Here is a 19,368-nt window from a genome sequence, read left to right as displayed (position 1 = left end):
CTACCTCGCCGGGTGGGACTAGCAATTTATTTTATATTTAATTGTTTTTATACATTTACGCATCACAACATAGAACAACTTTTACAAATATGTAACTTGAAAGATAAAATAGTTATATCAATAAAGTTTTCAGTTAAACTGTCTCGCCGGGTGACACTAGCGCCCTCGAGTGTATGCCGGACGCACTGCTTCTTGCTTCTCGTCCAGTACGACTCCCAACAGAGCGTGAAGATGGCGGAGGGCGAATTGAACGTGGACAGCCTTATCTCTCGCCTTCTGGAAGGTGAGTAGAAACACACACCGAGCGATCGAGAATTCTCCACCCCGGGTTGCTCATCTCGCGGGCTTGCTCCCGAAACCTCCGGAGCAGCCGCCTCCCTTTTACGTCGCCAAAATAGCAGCGGGGCTAACTGGCTAGCTTGTTAGCCCCGCGCTATCTCGAGCCTCTCTCAGTGTTTATAAACAGTCGGTCGGTGAACGCCTACATTTAGCAACGCTTAGCTTCGTCGTGTACTTTACGACGTTCAAGCCCACTTTCTCTCTTATGTATGACGTTATTAATATGACAAAAATGACGGAGGTTGAATGTAACGTTGGATCGAGTAGGAGTGGCAGCTACGTGTATGTAGAAACGTCCAAAAACTCTCAAACTTAGCTCGTCTTACTTTTCTTCCTGGAAACAACTCGTCGTTTACATTAACAACGTCCCAAGCTTGATGAATCAGTAGTTCTCAAACTTTTTACACTTAACACTACTTAAAAAAAATCACTTAGCTGCCTTAAGTACCACCATCACTGCTAACATTAAAATGCAGTAGTGTAGTAGGGCTAAGAGTTAATCAAAAACGAGAATTTTTTTTTTTTGCCTAGAAACTGTAACGTGGTAGCATCGCAATTTACAAAATGTTAAAAATTACGAGGCGTCACAGCAGTTTTTCCCGAAATTTCAGTTACTGTCGAGCACAATTCACATTTTGTAAACATCAAAGAACACAGACATAAAACAGCTAAAACAACAATACAACTGTCCGATCAACAACCATCCATTCACAACGGACAGCAGTAGATACTGACCAGATCAAGTCAATGTGCAAAGAAAAGCGCTACATTCCAGGGCAGGAGAAACCACTATTAATAAAGTCAGCTATTTTTAGCTTAAAACTATACAAAGAGACCAAGAAGGCCAGTTTGAGTCAACTCTTAAAAGGTCATTCTAGGTCAAAGTAAAATAGGCTCCTCTTACTGGCCTCAGTTTGCACGTTTGAGACTTTAAAACACAGCCAGTTGCTGGATGCTAGACTCGTGGAATTTCGACTCATCACAAACAATTGCCCGACTAAATTTAAATGTCTGATATTAGCAATTTTAAAATGGGGGAAAATTGGCAGATTTTTGCAGCTTTTAAAAGAGATAATATCAGCTACTTTAAATATACACTAACACATGACAACATAAGACAAAGATAACCTGGCTTTTTTTATTTAATCGGATGTGGATTGTTGTGCATGAACAAGTGGACATTTTTGCTAAGTGCTGCTTTACTAATTGAAAAACATTTTTATGGTAGGAGGACTAGATTGCAAGCAAGAAGAGGTGAAAAAGAGAGATATGATCATCATTTCATGTTCTTAATTAATAGCCTTGCTGTTCCCAAGAGAGACGTTTTATTTATTTTTTTGCCGGGAGTGGACCGTGCTGCTTTGGCATCGTTTAAAATGTCCTTGGCACACTTTAATGGGATTTATTTCGCAGTGTCACTGCTGTGATGCATGAACATAAAGGGCAAAAAGACTCCATGTTGTTTATGTTCTGTAAGTATCGGTTGGTTGTCTGGAAAGCAAGTTCTGTTTGGATGGTGACAATGGTTGTGCACAAGTTGGAATGTGTCTTTCGCTAACATTCAAACACAGGTGCAAATTCAGTCAATTACAGTAGTTATTTGTATGAAAATCTGTTCTAGTAATACACTTACATGAAAACGAGTAGGGTAAAAATATCGTTTTGCCATGTATCGCGATACTTTTTGTGCCGATACCAAGTATCGATACATTGATGAAGTATCGATACTTTCGATATCTTACATATTGCCCCGTTTGCGTGTGTGTGTGTGCGTGTGTGTGTGGGGGTGTGCGTGTGTGGGTGTGTGGGGGTGTGTGTGTGCGTGCGCGCGCACGCTGTGCACGACTTGGCCACTTGGGGGCACTGTGGGTCCTCGTATTGAGATGTAGAAGAAGATAAGTGTTGTTACATTGAGGAGTAGAGGAAAATCACAATCGAGTTTCGTAGTTACAACTTGGGTTTTTTTTTTTTGTCAGCGTAGGAAGAGAAATGCCTGCGAGTATTGTTTGGATGCTTTCTCTGTGTGCCTTCCTGCAGTGCTTGTGGATAAGTGCCCGTTGTTTGAGGGATTCAAGAGCCGCGAGTGGTGCGCTAATTTTCGTTAGCGAGTTAATGGCGTTTTCATTGTGCATTAGCCATGGGAAATAAAATGAAGTACTGTGATTTCTGTTCGAACGTGTACTTTGTGTAATTCTTTGTTTTGTGTGTTTGGAGTTACAGTTAACTTCAAAGTGTAATAAACGGCTTGAAACCAACAACATTGGACTCTTTTGCCAAACTGTACTCAGTCTATTCTGGAGGGCAGAATACTTATGTTATGTTATGTTATGTTATGTTTTGCATGTTCTATAACTATAACATACTTTTGGAACATTTGAGGTCCTTCAACTTTGCCATTGGAGTTTTTTCTTTTTCATTTTATCTTGCATTCCTGTGTGTCAGGAACAGTTAGTGGAACAGTTTATGCACTTTTCAATTGTGACATTTGAATAAATGTCAAATGGCAGTTAAATTGAAACTTTGGAAACACATGCCTCCGTTTTTTAAATATATATTATAAGTATCGCAATATGTATCGGATCGCAACCTGAGTACCGGGATCCGTATCGGATTGGGACAAAATTGTATCGTCCCAGGCCTAAAAAAAAAAATGTAAATACAGCAGTAACTTGGTCCTGTACCTCATGGTATGACCTTGGCATCGAAATAGGAGTTCAGAACATTCAGAGAGATATATTCCCATCACTTTAAAAGTAATGTTTAAAAAACAATTGAGTGTTCATTTTTAGCTGTTGTCAAAAAGAATACAAATGAATTTCTCGTTTGCATCATTGTTAGCTATTTTAATGTCCTACTGGCCCATTCAATTGGCGGATATTTTTTCGTTCAAAATCGTCCAATAAAGCTTTTTGGGATGATTTAAAAAAAAAAAAATATTGCAACATGGGAAAAAAATAACGACTTTAATTCCCCACCTCGCCGCAGCCCTAATATGGATATTTGACAGTGGAGGTGAAATGATTCTCTGTGTGCTCCAGTGAGGGGATGTCGCCCGGGCAAGATCGTGCAGATGACCGAGGCGGAGGTGCGGGGTCTGTGCATCAAATCCCGCGAGATCTTCCTCAGCCAGCCCATCCTGCTGGAGCTCGAAGCTCCCCTCAAGATCTGTGGTCAGTGTTGCGCTTCTCATGTACTCCTTTTTGTCTGTTTACTCTTTTTGTCATCAACTCGATGGCACAGACCTCTGCCGGAGCCTTGCATTAGCACATGAGTGGGCGAAACTTCCATCACTTAGAGCTACATTTGATTTTAAAAATGGACAGATGGGCCAAGTCATTTGTTGAGGAGGTTTAAAAAATAAAAAAATAAAAAAGTGTTTATGTAAATGTATTCATTTGTATTTTAGGTCATATTTGTTGTCATATTATTCATAAGTAATACAATTAATTCAACAAAAAAAAATAGATGTAGCTGTATAAACATTTTCAAAAATGGTCTTATCTTGTTTATGGTAAATTGTTCAACCAATTATTCAAGTGAAGTGAATTAATATAGGATGAATGAAAGTGAATACTGTATTTTCATTTTTGGACAACCTGGGACATTGGGAACACTGTAAAATTGATCTTAAATTTTATTCTAAACGGAATTAAAGTCTCGACTGTAGAATTTTTTTTCTTCCCACTCAATGCAAAGAGGATAAACGTGTCTGCCGTCTGTATTAAAGAAGAAGTCAACCCAAAAATGTTCTTTGCAAAAAATGTTCTCTGCAGACCCACTAGTTTAACCACAACATTCTGATTAATATAGTTTGTGGGATATGAGTTGAGCATTAAAATCCACCCGTTTTGTCCATCTCAGAAGGCGGCCATTTTGTCATTTGTCGTCCTGAAAATGACATCACAGTTGCTCGAGGGTAACGACCAATCATGGCTCAGCTTCAGAAAACAGGTGAGCCGCCGTTGGTCGTAACCTGAGCCCCGAGCAACTGCGATGTCATTTTCAGTCAACAGAAGTGACAAAATGGCCGCCCCCTGAGATGGACAAAAGGGGGGGGGGATCTTGCTGCTGATTAAATGCAATATTAATCAGAACGCTGTGTTTAGACTAGTGAAGGTGCATAGAACATATTATTGTAAAGTCCTTTTTAGGGCTGACTATAAATCGATGTTATTTATGTTTAATCTGCTGGTTCTTTTGCGTGCCACTAGAGGAAGCCCGCATAGCACACTTTGGCGTTCGTGGGGCTAGCTTTTTGTCCATCTCCCCACAAATTGCAAGAGATGGGATGTGAGTCCATGTGAGTGTGCTGCTCATGCAGAAAGCAGCATTGTGAGTCTTGAGGGGCTGCGCCACTGGGGAACTCCCACTCTGTACACGCACACACACACACACACACACACACACAGTCTATTTCTTGTGCTGCAGCTCTGAAGTTGTCTTATATAACCACGCTGCATCACAGAACGCCCGCCTGGGTCACTCTCTTACTTATTAAGGGTCGTAATACAATTCCCTCTCATCGTTCCATACACTGAACGGAGGCACTCGGGCGTCCCGTGCGTTTTGGACAACTCTTGACTTTTCTTCCGTGTTCTTTGGCGCACATCTTATCAGTCGCAGGGAAGAAACAAAACATACAATTGAGTCCATTCGAACCCACGGCAGCCGTTCACTTTTCCTTCTGCTCATGCTGGACAGGGACAGCAATAATAAACAAGTCGGTGTGTCGGAGAGAAAGCACTGTCACGCCAGAGCCGTATAAATAAAAGTAAATAAATATATCCCAGTCGGGATGTGTACTTTGCTACGTTCACCCACGGAAATGTAAAGTAACTAGCACCAGTTTGCTTTTTATAGAGGACGGCGAATGTCTTTCGAGCTTCTTTTCTTGATCCCCCCCCCCCCCCCCCCATACATGAGTAGTGTATGCAAATGTTACGATTTTTTTTCTTCACTTGTTTTAAAGTGTTGGAATAGGTTCCGAATAATTTTTTTGTATTTTAACAAAAGTATTCGAATTATTACCCTTATAGTAATTGTTTCAATTAATATACATTCATTTGAGGTTGAAAAGAATTTGAAGTTGTTGAGGTGTGAGCTCTTATTCCACTGTTTACTGCTGATAAGTTTTTGCCATGGTATCGTTTCAGTACCGGCACACAGGTATCGTATCTGGGTCAAAATTTTGACAACACTAGCTTCCGCTAACAACATGGCTGAAAAAGAGTGGAGGCATTTTACAACAAGAAAAAAAATATGTCGGTTATCTAGTGATGATTTCCAGCTTCCAAGTTTCCCACTTTAGCGACAGCCGCTTCCAGACCGTGTTATTACAGTTTCTGCGGTTACGATTTGGCGGCGAAACAAGCATCCCGTAAGATCACCAAAACATTCTTTAACATTTCCCCAATCATTCATTTGCACAATTGGACAGCAAAACAAACATCCCCGATGATCACCGAAACATTCTTTATCGCTTCTCCAATCATTCATTTGCACACAACGAAGGCAAAAATAAGACGCTGCAATGCAGTCATGTCTCGTTTCCGTGCCAGAGGCGGTTTTTGCTTGAGTCGCCGCCATATTGTCAGGCGCCGCGTAATACAAGAAGTCACGCAAGTTGTAATTTTGACCATTCGGATCCGTATGCAGTCACGGTGTAACCGGGCCTGTTATTAGTAATTTTTTTGGGTGGATCGGTGGCATGGCTTGATGGTTTGCCGGAAAGGCCCTGGCACACGCGTCGACCGCAACGCAGCCTGTTATTACTGCGCCGACCCGAAAGCATGGAGCTCTTAGTCGGAATTAGAGCAGCTCTTACTTGGGATATAAAAGGAATCGGGGCTTGGCCTGTTGATGGACGAAAGGCACTCCTGTCCAGACCATTTCCGGTTCTGCCGTCCCTGGAGCCCTTGTGTGATGTCATCCGAATAAATCCAAAGACAAACCAAAACGCACTTTTTAAGATACAATCGAGCCACGCTATTTGCGAGGGATAGCGAAAACCACGAATAGTGAAAATCCGCGAATGAAAAAATATTCGGTATGTTTTCCATGGAAAACGGAGGGAAAATTTTGGGGAAAAAAAAATCATTGTTAGCAGTCTTCCATAGTACCATGAACGGGGGACGCCGGATCCCCCGTTTTTGTATCAAAACATAGCAAAAAAAAAAAAAAAATAGACTATCCAAACGTGTCATATATTGTCATCAGGTGACATCCACGGGCAATACACGGATCTTCTGCGTCTTTTCGAATACGGCGGCTTCCCGCCGGAGGCCAACTACCTGTTCCTTGGCGACTACGTGGACCGCGGCAAGCAGTCGCTGGAGACCATCTGCCTGCTGCTTGCCTACAAGATCAAGTACCCGGAAAACTTCTTCCTGCTCAGGGGCAACCACGAGTGCGCCTCCATCAACCGCATCTACGGCTTCTACGACGAGTGTGCGTTATACCCCACCACCCCCACGTGCCCCGACACGCATACACAGACGAATACCATTTGTATGTGCGCTCCCCAGGTAAGCGCAGGTTCAACATCAAGCTGTGGAAGACCTTCACAGACTGCTTCAACTGCCTGCCCATCGCCGCCATCATCGACGAGAAGATCTTCTGCTGCCACGGAGGTCAGTTAATTGTCCTACAAATAAGGCAATGCAGCCAAAATGAAAACTGGAGACAACTGAGAAACATGGACTTTGCTAGCATTAATATGTGTGAAATGTAGAAGTAGCATGATTAGGGTGTCATTTGCACAATTGTCTTTGTTTTTATAGGTCTGATTTTTACTTGACGTACTGCACTTTTTGTATGCAGCTGTGGCTGTTTTTAAAAGGCTATATAAATAAAGTTGAGTAGAGAACCTCCTCGCAGCTAGTTACCGAGTACCCCGTGTGGTGACAATGCAGAAAGGGCCAACGATAGCAAATTATTTTAATAGCAACATCGACAAAGTCATCTTGTTTTTTTTGTTTTTTACTTTGTAGGACTTTCACCAGATTTGCAGTCAATGGAGCAGATCCGCAGGATCATGAGGCCAACAGATGTGCCCGATACAGGTAGAGTGTTTGTGTGTTTCTCTTCCATGGGACTAAATTACAGCCAACGCTTTTCGAAGCCATCATTGTCGTTCGGGCCACCCACGAACAGTGCAAATCTGTGTTGAATTGACGCCCATTGAAATGCATTGCGGGGGGAAAAAACTTTTGTAAACCACCACCACCCTCTAAGCCAAAACAATTTACAATAAATGTTGATAAACCGCCATGAAAAATGGATGCTTGCTCCCCCCCTCCAAAAAAAAAAAAACGAGGGGAGGGGAGAAATGGTGAAGGGTTCAGTCAATTTCTATTTTCAGGATTCCTTATCGTATTTAAAAAAAAAAATTTTTTTTTAAACAGCTTTGCATTTGAATATGTGTTTTTCCTGGCCTCCAGGCCTGCTCTGCGACCTGCTTTGGTCAGACCCGGACAAGGACGTGCAAGGCTGGGGCGAGAACGACCGCGGGGTCTCCTTCACCTTCGGCGCCGACGTGGTCAGCAAGTTCCTCAACCGCCACGACTTGGATCTCATCTGCAGGGCGCACCAGGTGAGCGGCTGGCTGCGGATTAGCGCGTTAGGCACGGCTCGGCGCGGCGCGGGCGGTCTCTATATCGATCGCCTTCGTAGGCGTCGGGAATGACGCCGCGCGTCTCCTCCGGCAGGTTGTGGAGGACGGATACGAGTTCTTTGCCAAGCGCCAACTGGTCACGCTGTTTTCGGCGCCCAACTACTGCGGGGAGTTCGACAATGCCGGCGGCATGATGAGCGTGGACGAATCGCTCATGTGCTCCTTCCAGGTGCGCGCACGCACGCACGCACACACACACACACACACATTGGAGTATCGTGTCAATCAATGTCTGATTTCTCTTGTTTAAAGATCTTAAAGCCCTCAGAGAAGAAGGCCAAATATCAGTATGGGGGGGTCAATTCCGGCCGGCCTGTCACTCCTTCCCGCACCACTCAGGCCCCCAAGAAGAGGTGAACGCGCAGCAGCCTTGTAAAAACCCAAAGCAGCCCCCCAGGCCCCCCCCCACACACACAAGCTACCACACACCCTCTCACTAAACAAGCCCAAGCCTCTCCTTCCGCTGCATAGCACAGATACAGTGGAACCTCCAAAGTTGTAGTTCAAATCCTACAGCAATTGTTCGGATGCTATATGATCTAAAATGTATTTATTACTACAACTCTGGTGATGTGGCGTGTATTGACGTTAGCCTGGTTATATTTTTATTCAGTGGTCTGTTATTGATGATTTGATTGCTTGACACTCGCTTTGTGCTGAGCAAACGGACGCTGACAGTTAAGTTTAATTTCTCGTCAAGTATTGTCACAATGAAAATAAAATCATTAAAAAAAAAAAAAAAATCGGAGATGCTCAATGAACTGAAGTCTCTTATATGTTCTCCTTCGGAGGTTCCACTGTACTCATATTATTTCTTTCCACTGACAACAACCGCCCCCCCCACCCCCCACCCCTCCCCGTCCATCGACAGCTCTTTTCTTAATGTGTACGTGTACTTAAAATTGCTGTGACCAATCTGTTTATTTGCATTTCTATTTTTTGCCTGTTTGTTAATATGTTGATAGTATTAACACACAATGTTTGGGGGGGGGGGATAACTTGCTTACTTTTTCTTTTCTTGAAAGACACACAAAAAGTCGAATTGGTGTCGTTTTGCCAAGTGAGCGTCTCCCGTTAAGCCGATATTCCAGCAAGGAGCGTGTAAACGTGTATTGCAGTACATCGATTTCAACCGACGCGCGACGTCTCCCTAGTGACTTGCAAAAAATATGAAGGGACCGGTATTTATGAAAGGTTGAACTTCCCGCCCTCCAGACATGGATTCCACTGTGCCTCCATTTTTTTAAATATTCCACAGACACAGTGGAACCTCCGACGTCAGCAAAGTTAATTGTCGCAAAAGTGACCGAAACCAACCACCAAAGGTATATTTAAAGCATTCAAAAGTAACACACGTTGCTCTCCCTACGAACAGTCTATTGTCGGTCACTAAAGATCCAAATTAAAGTTAAACTTAGTTCACAAAATATTGGTCAGTACCAGCATTCAACTTTGGAGGTTCCACTGTGATTATTGTTGTTTGTCGTATCAGGATCATTTCCCCACTCATAATCCTTTTTTTTTTTTTTTTTTTAAATGGCGAAACATGACAACAAATTCATAGAATTTTTCACTGATGGTCAGTATTTTTACTTGATTATTTTGAATAGAGAAATGCGATGTGTGTGGCATGTCCATGCTTTTTCTATGGTAAGTGCTTAAGCCAGCTTGTGGATTCCTGTCAGTGTTTCATAAGAATACTAAATGGTCAAATGAATCATACGTGATGACACAAAATAGCGTCTTTTGAGAGCTTTGAAGCCAAGTGTAGTCCATCCATCCCACTCCTCCTCCTCCCATCGTTTTGGAGTGTGATGACTGGTGGAGTGGGCAGAGGCTGGCACCTGACCTGGCATTGCTATTGTGATCGTGACGCCACCTGGTGTTTAGTATATCTCTCTGCTCTTTGGGACATTCTTCTGTCTGTGGTTGTTTTTGTTTGTTTTTCCTCTATTCACACACACTTTACGTTTTAATTTATTTCCTAATAATGATCGACGATACATGAAATGAGTGAGGTGTTAACCCAGTTTTGCAATTTGTACGAGTTTGAAAGTCAATAAATGGATGGAAACTCAGTCGTTGTGGTTTCTCCTTTTTTGTTTTGCTGCACTGTCCTCCTTTTGATGTAATAGGCCTCAAAAGGGCCGTTTGTTCACAGAAGGTGTTTTTGAAATGATGCGATGATCAACCAATTATTTCATTTACTATGCAATGCCTTCATTGAAATTTAATTTAAAATACTCTGAAAAATACATTTAATTTGCATTTTTATTTTTTTTTGTTTTGCAAAGTGCTTTGTTACAGCTGTAGCCATTATGAAATGCCCAATATCAAGTTGTACAGTATTTATTCTATTCTATAGACCGCCTGGACAAAGGGGGCAGTATTTATACCTCCGTACCGGAAGTAGCTTCATCCACGCCGATGTACGTACAAAATGGATGGCTCACTTTGCACTCCTCAGCCAGATCCACCTTGTTTATACATCTGAGATGCTTTCCAAGCGGACTGACCTGAGGGGAAGTGCAGCGTTTGCAACATCATGTACGTTGTACAGTCCAGCTGATATAGCAAAGAAAGACTGTTGTAAGCAATGAAATGTAATTGTTAATGTACACAATTTTTGAAGTTTAGCAAGAGATAAGCCAGGAGGAGTGGGGGTGTGGGTCGAGATACAGAACACATGGTGGCGTAAACGTTGTCTTGCATTATCGGCTGTGGCGACTACTAGTCCTAAATTTAATGCAGGTAAGAGTTGAAGCCTGGTTAGCCACAGTTAGCCATTAGCTCTGCGTTATTATAATTAGCAGACGTATTTGGTGTTGGGAATATGATTATTTAGTTACTAATATAATTTCCTCTAGTTACAAGTGACTTTTAAAGAGAGAAGCATAAAACAGCTCTCATGTAGTTTGATAGAATGGATGTGGTTTGCGGTCAACGATAAAAAATGTCATTTTTTACAGCAATGTGCCAGCCCTCACCCCGCCCTACGTAGTTGTTGCGTTTTATTTGCTTTGTCTTTTGATGATCTCAGATGAAAAGGATGGACATAAGCTTGAACGTTGGAAGTGAGTCCGTCAGTCTGCGGAGTTGTGATCTTTAGCAGCTCTTGAATTAATGTGCATCCTGTTACTGCTTGGGGAAATCAGCGACTTCCATCCTACTACATACATGGGCAGTATACAATTGCAATGATATATTGTTGCACACAAAAATCAACACGTCACCCAAAAGTCGTGTTCAGTCGCTAATTTAATGTTTAAAAATCAAACTGTCATTTATCGAAATGGCCAACCGTGATCATTTTAATGCGCTTGAATGCAGCTGAAACAGGTAGCCTTTAACGTAACGTTTGAATATAACGTTATAATCATTATGACCTTTATAGAAATGTTTTGGGGATAGTTGGGTAGTGCACAATAAGACCCTGTCATGCGGCCCAAAATTGTCCTTCCAAGTCAACTTAGTCAAGTAAAAAAAAAAAATGTGGGGGTTGGTGGATCATCCGATTAATTATTATTTCATAAAACCGCATAACAGCTAAGAGCAGTTTCACCATGTCTACTTTGAACTCTGGGCTGCACTAATCATAACATTAAAATGACAGAGGATGTCCCTACTTTAGTAAAATCAAATCGTACAAGGCCTGAGGGTTAAGTTGAGCAATTTAGAAAGACCGCACCGGTTATTCATGTTTTTATATATATATTTGTTGTTTTTTTTCATCTATGTTATCTGTTCTCCCAGATTTGTCATCTCCGCAATGAACGGCGGCGCATTGGGTGAAGAATGCCCCGGTTCCGACGTAAGTCGTGTGCGGCCTTGCTGGCTCTGGTCCTGCTTGTGCTCATCGTGACCGTAGCGCTCAGGTCGCTCGCCCCGGATGACGCGGCGTTCGCCGATGGGAAGGAGCCCTCCCCGCACCAGAAGGACGAGGCGAAGGAGACGGGGGTCCACCCCGAGTGGCCCAGGATCAGCGAAGCCGCCCGGCAGGAAGAGGACGACAAATTGGTGGCCACGTTGAGCAAGTTCCCCCCGCCAAACTACTACGTCCACGCCTTCTACTACATCTGGTATGGCAACCCCAGCTTTGACAGCAAGTACATCCACTGGGACCACCCGCGGCTACCCCACTGGGACCCCAAGGTGGCTCAGAATTATCCGCAAGGCAGGCACAGCCCGCCCGAAGACATCGGGGCCAACTTCTACCCGGCACTGGGGCCTTACAGCTCCAGGGACCCGGCTGTCATGGAGGCACACATGCAGCAGCTGCGTACCGCTGCCATTGGTACGAGGAAAATTGTGATGACGCAGGGCCTTCTCATGATTTCTTTAAACAATACACGCTACGGTACTTCTGGGTTGCAGAAAGTGATTTGACTTACGCTCACTTGAACTGAAAACGATGACAGATATACCCCGGCCAAAGGTTTATTCTTACTTTTTTAATTTACTAAAATACATCTGGTGAAATCAACACATTCTTGTTTTTTATTTATATTTAATATGCACTATTTTGAGTTTAATCCACTCAAATTGATCTATCATAATTGGTATTTTTCACCATGCGGAGCCTTTTTTTTTTCGCACGTCGGGTTAAATCCTTCAATCAGGAATGGCTTTAACAAGATATAAAGCCCAGCAAATGTTAAATATTTGGTTCCATTATGCTCCTGCTGCTTCAAAAAAAACAACAACATAGCATGCAAAAAAGTAACTACACATAAGCAATGTTTTCTTAAAGGGACATTGTGTAGAATACAGTGCCATCTAGTGGTGTACTACTAGAACGCACCGGCCTAAGCTCGAAGTGCACGCATTTTGAAGGGCACGCATTACGGTGCCTCCGAGAGACCGCACGTTGCGAGCCTACCAACAAATCTCTTCAGCAGAGGTGCAAGCAAAATCATCACAAGTCATCACAAATGACTTCCAAGTATTCCAGGGGTCACCAAGTCCGGTCCTCCAGGGCACCTATCCTGCATGTTTTCCCATCCCTTCCCGCTGCAACACACCTGATTGAAATGATGAGCTCATCAGCAAGCTTTTCAGGATCCTGATAACGATACAGATCATTTGAAACAGGTGTGTTGCAGCGGGGGGCGATGGAAAACAAGCATGATAGGTGCCCTTGAGGAACGGGATTCCCTCAAGTGATGAAGTAATGGCATCGCAATTATTACGCATGTCGAGTACCTACGTTCGCTAAGTTTGTCTCCTTCGGGTATCCGTGGCAGAAAAATGGCGGCGTGACATGGCAGCCTCTTGTAGGGGAGGTTTTGCCCTGTGTGATATAATTCTCAATTACTAGACCTATGATTATATATATAAAAAAAAAAATGTACGTTGATGTGATAGAACATATTTTGTGCATATTATTGAAATTAATAGTGGGTTTTTAAAATGAATTAACATTGAAAAATCAAAACACTCTACAAACACTCCCTTTAAAGGTTTAAATAATACAGTGTAAAGATGCTAAATAATCATTTTTTTTTTTCCATTAGTAGCTGTTATTTTGTCTTCACAGAAGAAAAAAAAATGTGAATAACTGTAAATGAATTCCTGAATGTTGAACCACAAATAGGTTGGTGTCCCCCTATACACATTGTAAATAACATGCACAAGTGAATTTGTCCAAGCAGGTGCTAATATAATTAGCGTGTAATCCAAAGTATAATGACTAGCAAACTAGATTTTCATTTTTCTCTGTGCTCACATAAATGTGAACTATTTCTCGTGTCTCCAGGTGTCATCGCCGTTTCTTGGTACCCGCCTCACACCAAGGATGACAACGGCGAGCCGGTAGACCACATTGTGCCTCTGCTGTTGGATGTGGCGCAGCGCTATTACATAAAGGTGACAACATGGCGGCAATGCCGTTAGCTTGTTGTTTTGCTAGCTAATGTTTTTTGTTGTTTTGTTTGTTCGTGAGTTGACTTTAGGGTTGCATCGTTCCAGGAACTTTCATAGTTGGAAACTCGATATGCTGTTGTACTGGTATTCAAAATGAGCAAATATTACATCATGTATTTGCCCACAGGTGGCTTTCCACATCGAGCCGTACAAAGGGAGAGATGAAGTCACCATGTACGCCAACATTAAATACATCATTGACAAGTAAGTCCCACATAGTAACATTTGGACTCATTCTTCAAAACAAGATTGATAAATTTGGTATGAATCTCATTTTATGTATGGCAAAAAATTTCATCCGCAAAAAAAGTTTCAAAAATATAACCCCGCCTTTCAAAATTTTATGAACAAATGTGGCATTTACATTAAGTCGTTGAAGTTAATAAAAAGTCCTCTACAACATTTGAAGGAATCCATTTTTTCAATAACAAGCTCAATGTGTGTATTTTTTTTTTTTTTTAATCAGGAAAATTATATTCGCTTGCATTTTCAATTTTAGCAATTTGTTTTGGAGAAATCAAAACAAAACGAATGACCTTAAAACCGCCCAGGAGAAATGAGGAATATGGCCACGCCCCTTCTCTTCCCTTCATGTCTTGGTGGGAGTCGCGCGAGGGACCGATCACAATTTGTCCTTTCAGAGTCATTGTAATGAGGTCGCTAATAAATGTCAAAATAACGGCACCAATTGGCCCCAAAATGTATGTGGACATCTCCACCGAGGCCCTTCAACCCCTGAAAACATCACAACAGCGTTAGCCTTTCCATATTTAGAGAATGATTCACTGAGCAGCTCACGTGCAGTTTGTCAAGCCTTACCTGTTTTTTCTTTAATAAGTCACCAAGATCCACAAACACAATACATCCCCTGAGGCTTTTCGTAAGGTGAATTGCTTATAGGTCGTTATATATTACATCTTTATCCGTAAGTGTAAGCTTAACTCTTTTCACCAAGGGCACTGAGCAGGGGGTACGCCTTCACCGCTCATCAATAACACGCCGAGCTCCAAAAGAGGGCGTGCCAACTTGGCGTAAATATCATCCCCAAAAAGCCCTTAAATCACTACAGAGTCTTTTAGGGGGGTGAATTTTAGCACTGATGTAATTATTGCAATTAAGTGCCAATGTTCAACCCGTCCAAGTGTCGCTTTAAACTGAACATGCAAGTATTGGAAGGGCAATGTCAATTGCTTTGTTTTGGGTTTCCGATCACAGGGAAGTTCGAGATGTTCAAAGCCACCCACTTTTCAAGTGAGCAAACGTATTGGAACTGACAATATTACATTAACTCATTCACTGCCAGACATTTTCTGACCCTCTTTTACCCTAACGTTTGAAAAAAAAAAAATAGAAAAAAATACAAATAAATTCCTGGGATTGAATGGCTGGACTGTGAAAAAACAAATAAATTTGTCAATGGCAGTGAATAAGTTCACTTAAAGTGAATAACATTTTACACTTGGTTGCGTAACCCTTACTTATTCCAGGGCTTGACTGCAGCCTTTTTTCATTTCTTGTTTTCTACTGAGGCTTTCTCCCTTCTGTCTTCTCTTCTGGTGGTAAAATGCATGCTCTATTGGGTTCAGGTACAATGGCCGACTTGGCTTGTCTACAACCTTCCACTTTTCTCCCCCCGCTAACGTCCTTGGTTGCGTTGGCAGTGTGTTTGGGGTCATCATGTTTTTGTACGTAAATTGCCAGACAAAACCGTTTTGTAGTCTTCAGAATTCGTTCTGCTGTTACCATCCTGAGCTACATCATCAATAAAGACCAGTGCGCCCGCTCCAGATTTGTGTTGTTGTATTCTGATTTCACTTCTCTCATTGTGTTCCGTCACATCCTTCAATATTGCGTTTGCGGAATATGAGTTAAGCAGTAAAATCCACCCGTTTTTTGTCCATTTCAGGGGACGGCCATTTTGCCACTTGCTGTTGATTGAAAATTACAAAACAGTGGCTCGGGGATCAGATAACGACCAATCATGGCTCAGCTTCAGAAAACATGATATGTGAATGTTATAGGTTTGGTTTTGTTATCTCTCTGCCTGTTATTCTGTGGCTCCTTCTCCTTTGGCAGGTATGTGAATATTTGATGGGAAATGATTGTTGACATTTTTGTATGTTACATATTGTTAAATGGATTCAAAAAAATGTAGTAAGACCAACAGTCCGTCGCCCTGTCACGCGGAAGCTCAAGAACGAACGGAATGCCCTCTGGGTGCCGATTGGCGCTTTGTTCGGATTGAGATTTTTTGGAAGGATTGATGCTGACTTTTCGTAAGTTCCAACGTTGTCTTTGCTCACCTCCTCTCCTAAGGTACGGCGAGCACCCGGCGTTCTTCCGCTACCGCACCGACACGGGTCAGTTCCTTCCCCTCTTCTACGTGTACGACTCGTACCTGCTGAACACGGAGCAGTGGGCCAGGCTGCTGCGGCACACGGAGAGCGGCAGCGTCCGCGGCACCCCGCACGATGCCATCTTCCTGGCCCTGCTGGTGGAGGAGAGGCAGCAGCGCGAGGCGGTGAGCGCCGGCTTCGACGGCGTCTACACCTACTTCGCCACCAACGGCTTCACCTACGGCGCCACGCAGCGCAACTGGGACGCCGTGCGGGCCTTCTGCGACGACAACGGCCTTCTCTTCGTCCCGAGCGTGGGGCCGGGCTACGCGGACACCGGCGTGCGCCCGTGGAACTTCCAGAACACCAGGAACCGCATCAACGGCAAGTATTACGAGACCTCGCTGAGCGCCGCGCTGGAGGCCAAGCCCGACTTGCTTTCCGTCACGTCCTTCAACGAGTGGCACGAGGGCACGCAGATTGAGGCGGCCGTGCCCAGAAGCGGCCCGACGCTCTATCTGGACTATTTGCCCAACAAGCCCACCATCTACTTGGAGATTACGCGGAAGTGGGCCGCCATCTTTGGCGGTGAGCGGAGGAGACGGCGGGAGTAATCTGCCCGGGACTTGATTGACTGACAGCAATATGCAAATGACAGATTTACATGGACTGTGTTCGAAATCACCACTATACTGTACTGCGATCCGCTGCTTTTCGCAGGGGATAGGGTCCAAGCCCTAAAGCGGGGTTGCAATTGAGTATAAATGCCAACAATCATAAAGCATCAACACCTTGCATCTATAGCATGTGCACAACCGTGAACACGTTGCATAACGTCGCTGTTCTGTGAAAAATACATGTCCATTTTTTGCGCTTTTCTTCTCTTTTTGTGAATGGTGTTTTCCGCGTTACAGACATCGCATTAACGTGAAAATTGGACATACGTTTTTTTTGCTCAGGACAGCGACGATAAACTGTATTGACTAGTTAAGTTTTCCAGCACAAACTACACCTTCATGGGGCTCATCAGTAGCGTAGCGAGTTTACGAGCCTAAATGACACACTTGCACTAAGTGATGTGACATCATCACACATGGGCAAAAAAATATGTATACTGGCGGTTTAAGTCATTAAAGTCACCTATTGGAAATCACACAATAATAAATGTTAGTGAATACAAGCAAATTGTAACGACAAAGTAGACTACATAGGCATTTAGTAGCCACATCTGGTAACGAAATAAAGAAACGTACTTTCATTTTCTGCCCCCTTGACTGTGCATGAGGTGCATTTAAGGACCACTAACCAATAGGTCGCGGCCGGAAGGGTACCCAGGTCAAAGGTGGAGGGTCGCGGCCGGACCAGCGATAAAAGTGCCCAGCTCTGAAAATGACCATGTACAGTAAGGCGTTTTTTGTTAGAAAAAAAAAACGACCATGTATAGTAAGGCATTTTTTGGGGGGGAAAAAAAAAATAGAATAAAAAAAAAAAACGACCATGTATAGTAAGGCTTTTTAAAAAAACTAAAAATAAACAACCGTGTATAGTAAGCCGTTTTGTAGTCAGTTGTTTTTTGTTGAAAAAACCCCCACCATGTATGTAAGGCGTTTGTCGGCAAAAAAAAACAAACTACTGAGATGTCGACAATGTGTAATTATAATTCATTATATCAAACATCATTAAATGTGAAAATATGTGACGAACAAGGAGTTCAGCTGGAATTGAACCCTGGTCATCCATGAGAAACAAAGTGTTAACATCATATTGAATGCTAAACCCATCAAAGGCATTGTTTGATCATGTTTAGTAAGGCGTTTTTTTGTGAAAAAAAAAAACCCACCATGTATAGAAAGGCGTTTTTTGTGAAAAAAAAACAACAAAAAAAACGACCATATATAGGAAGGCGTTTTTGTTAAAAAAAACGACCATGTATAGGAAGGCTTTTTTTGTGAAAAAAAAACAAAAAAACGACCATGTATAGTAAGGCGGGCGTTTGTCATGTGATGATCAGGATATGGACCCCTATGCAGATCTGACACGGAAGTTGAAGAGTAAAAAGTCTTTATCAACAAAAATACAAAGTAGCAACAGAGATCAGGACTGGAAGAGAGTTTGCATCCTCACTCAAAGAAGGTTTGACGTACTGACAATGTGTCAGTGTGTAACTCAAGCTTTTAAACTGTAAGACTTCAGGCCTATATGACATTATAAAGGACAAAGGATAAAAGGACCATAACATCTGCAAAGCAACTGATACAACACGTAAACAACCAGTCATCACCGTTTTGGGCAAAAAAAAAAACAACCAGGTATGCATTTTTTTTTGTAAAGAATGACCATGTATTAGGGCTGCTCGATTAAGCGATTTTGAACCAAAACCGAATTTTCTGAATAAAACGATGTTAAAAACGTTAAAATCGGCACGTTCGATTTTGTTATTTTTGGTGTATCTAAGCCACCGTAGTTTCCCCTTTATTTCTGCTTCCTTCCACGAGCGCGCAGTCTGGAAAAACTACAACAACACCGGCGCTACCGGCGATTCTGCTATTTGATCAGGCAAGTGAGCGTTTCGTTAATAAATCGGCCAAATATAGATCTGCAGTGTAGTGTGTGCCCCGCATGTACAACACAACCCGTGAGCAAGTAACTCAACGTCTGAAAGGCTTCCCGTTTTTTCTCCTCTACAACGGACCTCTGGTCATGACTATGCATCTGGACTTAAGCTTGACAGTGCATTGTATTATTGAGTGATAATTTTGCACTAATCATTGATTTATGTTTAAGTAAGACCAGGGAGAAATGTGAAAGGCTAGTCGCTGGCTGGTTGGCAAAATGACTTGCCGACAGACTGTTTGGTTTACAGACTTGTCTACCTTCTCTCATGTTGATGATTTCGTTTCAGATGGTATGTGCACTTTCTTCTTTCATTATTGGTTTAATTAAGAACAGATCTGAAATCTATTGTGTAAGTAAAATGCTGTTAATCCCACTGGATTGTTCTGTGTGTATTAAGTTAAATTGACTGCCATTTTGAGTTGAAAGAAAGAAAAATTAAGTTTAAATAAAAGACATTCAAAATACTTCATTTTTCATTATTTT

General features: G+C 42.6%; 2 protein-coding genes and 1 long non-coding RNA gene across 6 annotated transcripts in view; 2 read left to right on the top strand and 1 right to left on the bottom strand.

The window, feature by feature from the left end:
• LOC147137364 (uncharacterized) overlaps nt 1–19,368 on the bottom strand; it is a 92,120-nt gene that overhangs the window by 4,388 nt on the left and 68,364 nt on the right. The window lies entirely within an intron of this gene.
• On the top strand, nt 129–10,089 carry LOC147137369 (serine/threonine-protein phosphatase PP1-beta catalytic subunit-like). Its single transcript, XM_086050395.1, has 8 exons — nt 129–283; nt 3,378–3,509; nt 6,556–6,786; nt 6,864–6,968; nt 7,329–7,400; nt 7,779–7,930; nt 8,046–8,180; nt 8,264–10,089. The coding sequence occupies exons 1-8, from the start codon at nt 232–234 to the stop codon at nt 8,366–8,368; spliced, it is 984 nt and encodes a 327-aa protein (XP_085906521.1). The 5' UTR covers nt 129–231; the 3' UTR covers nt 8,369–10,089.
• On the top strand, nt 10,445–19,349 carry manea (mannosidase, endo-alpha). 4 transcript variants are annotated; one of them, XM_086050390.1, is made up of 6 exons: nt 10,445–10,558; nt 11,765–12,305; nt 13,767–13,876; nt 14,061–14,137; nt 15,149–15,184; nt 16,250–19,349. In XM_086050390.1, the coding sequence occupies exons 2-6, from the start codon at nt 11,807–11,809 to the stop codon at nt 16,881–16,883; spliced, it is 1,356 nt and encodes a 451-aa protein (XP_085906516.1). In that variant the 5' UTR covers nt 10,445–10,558; nt 11,765–11,806; the 3' UTR covers nt 16,884–19,349. The 4 variants fall into 4 exon arrangements, with proteins under 4 accessions (XP_085906516.1, XP_085906517.1, XP_085906515.1 ...); XM_086050391.1 differs by having other exon boundaries at nt 10,489–10,600; XM_086050389.1 differs by lacking the exon at nt 10,445–10,558 and adding an exon at nt 10,565–10,762.

This window comes from Filicampus tigris, chromosome 13, assembly GCF_054856515.1.
Source record: "Filicampus tigris isolate MCC_2025a chromosome 13, RoL_Ftig_1.0, whole genome shotgun sequence".
Taxonomy (NCBI): Eukaryota; Metazoa; Chordata; class Actinopteri; order Syngnathiformes; family Syngnathidae; genus Filicampus; species Filicampus tigris.
This window is presented reverse-complemented; position numbering and strand designations above follow the sequence as displayed.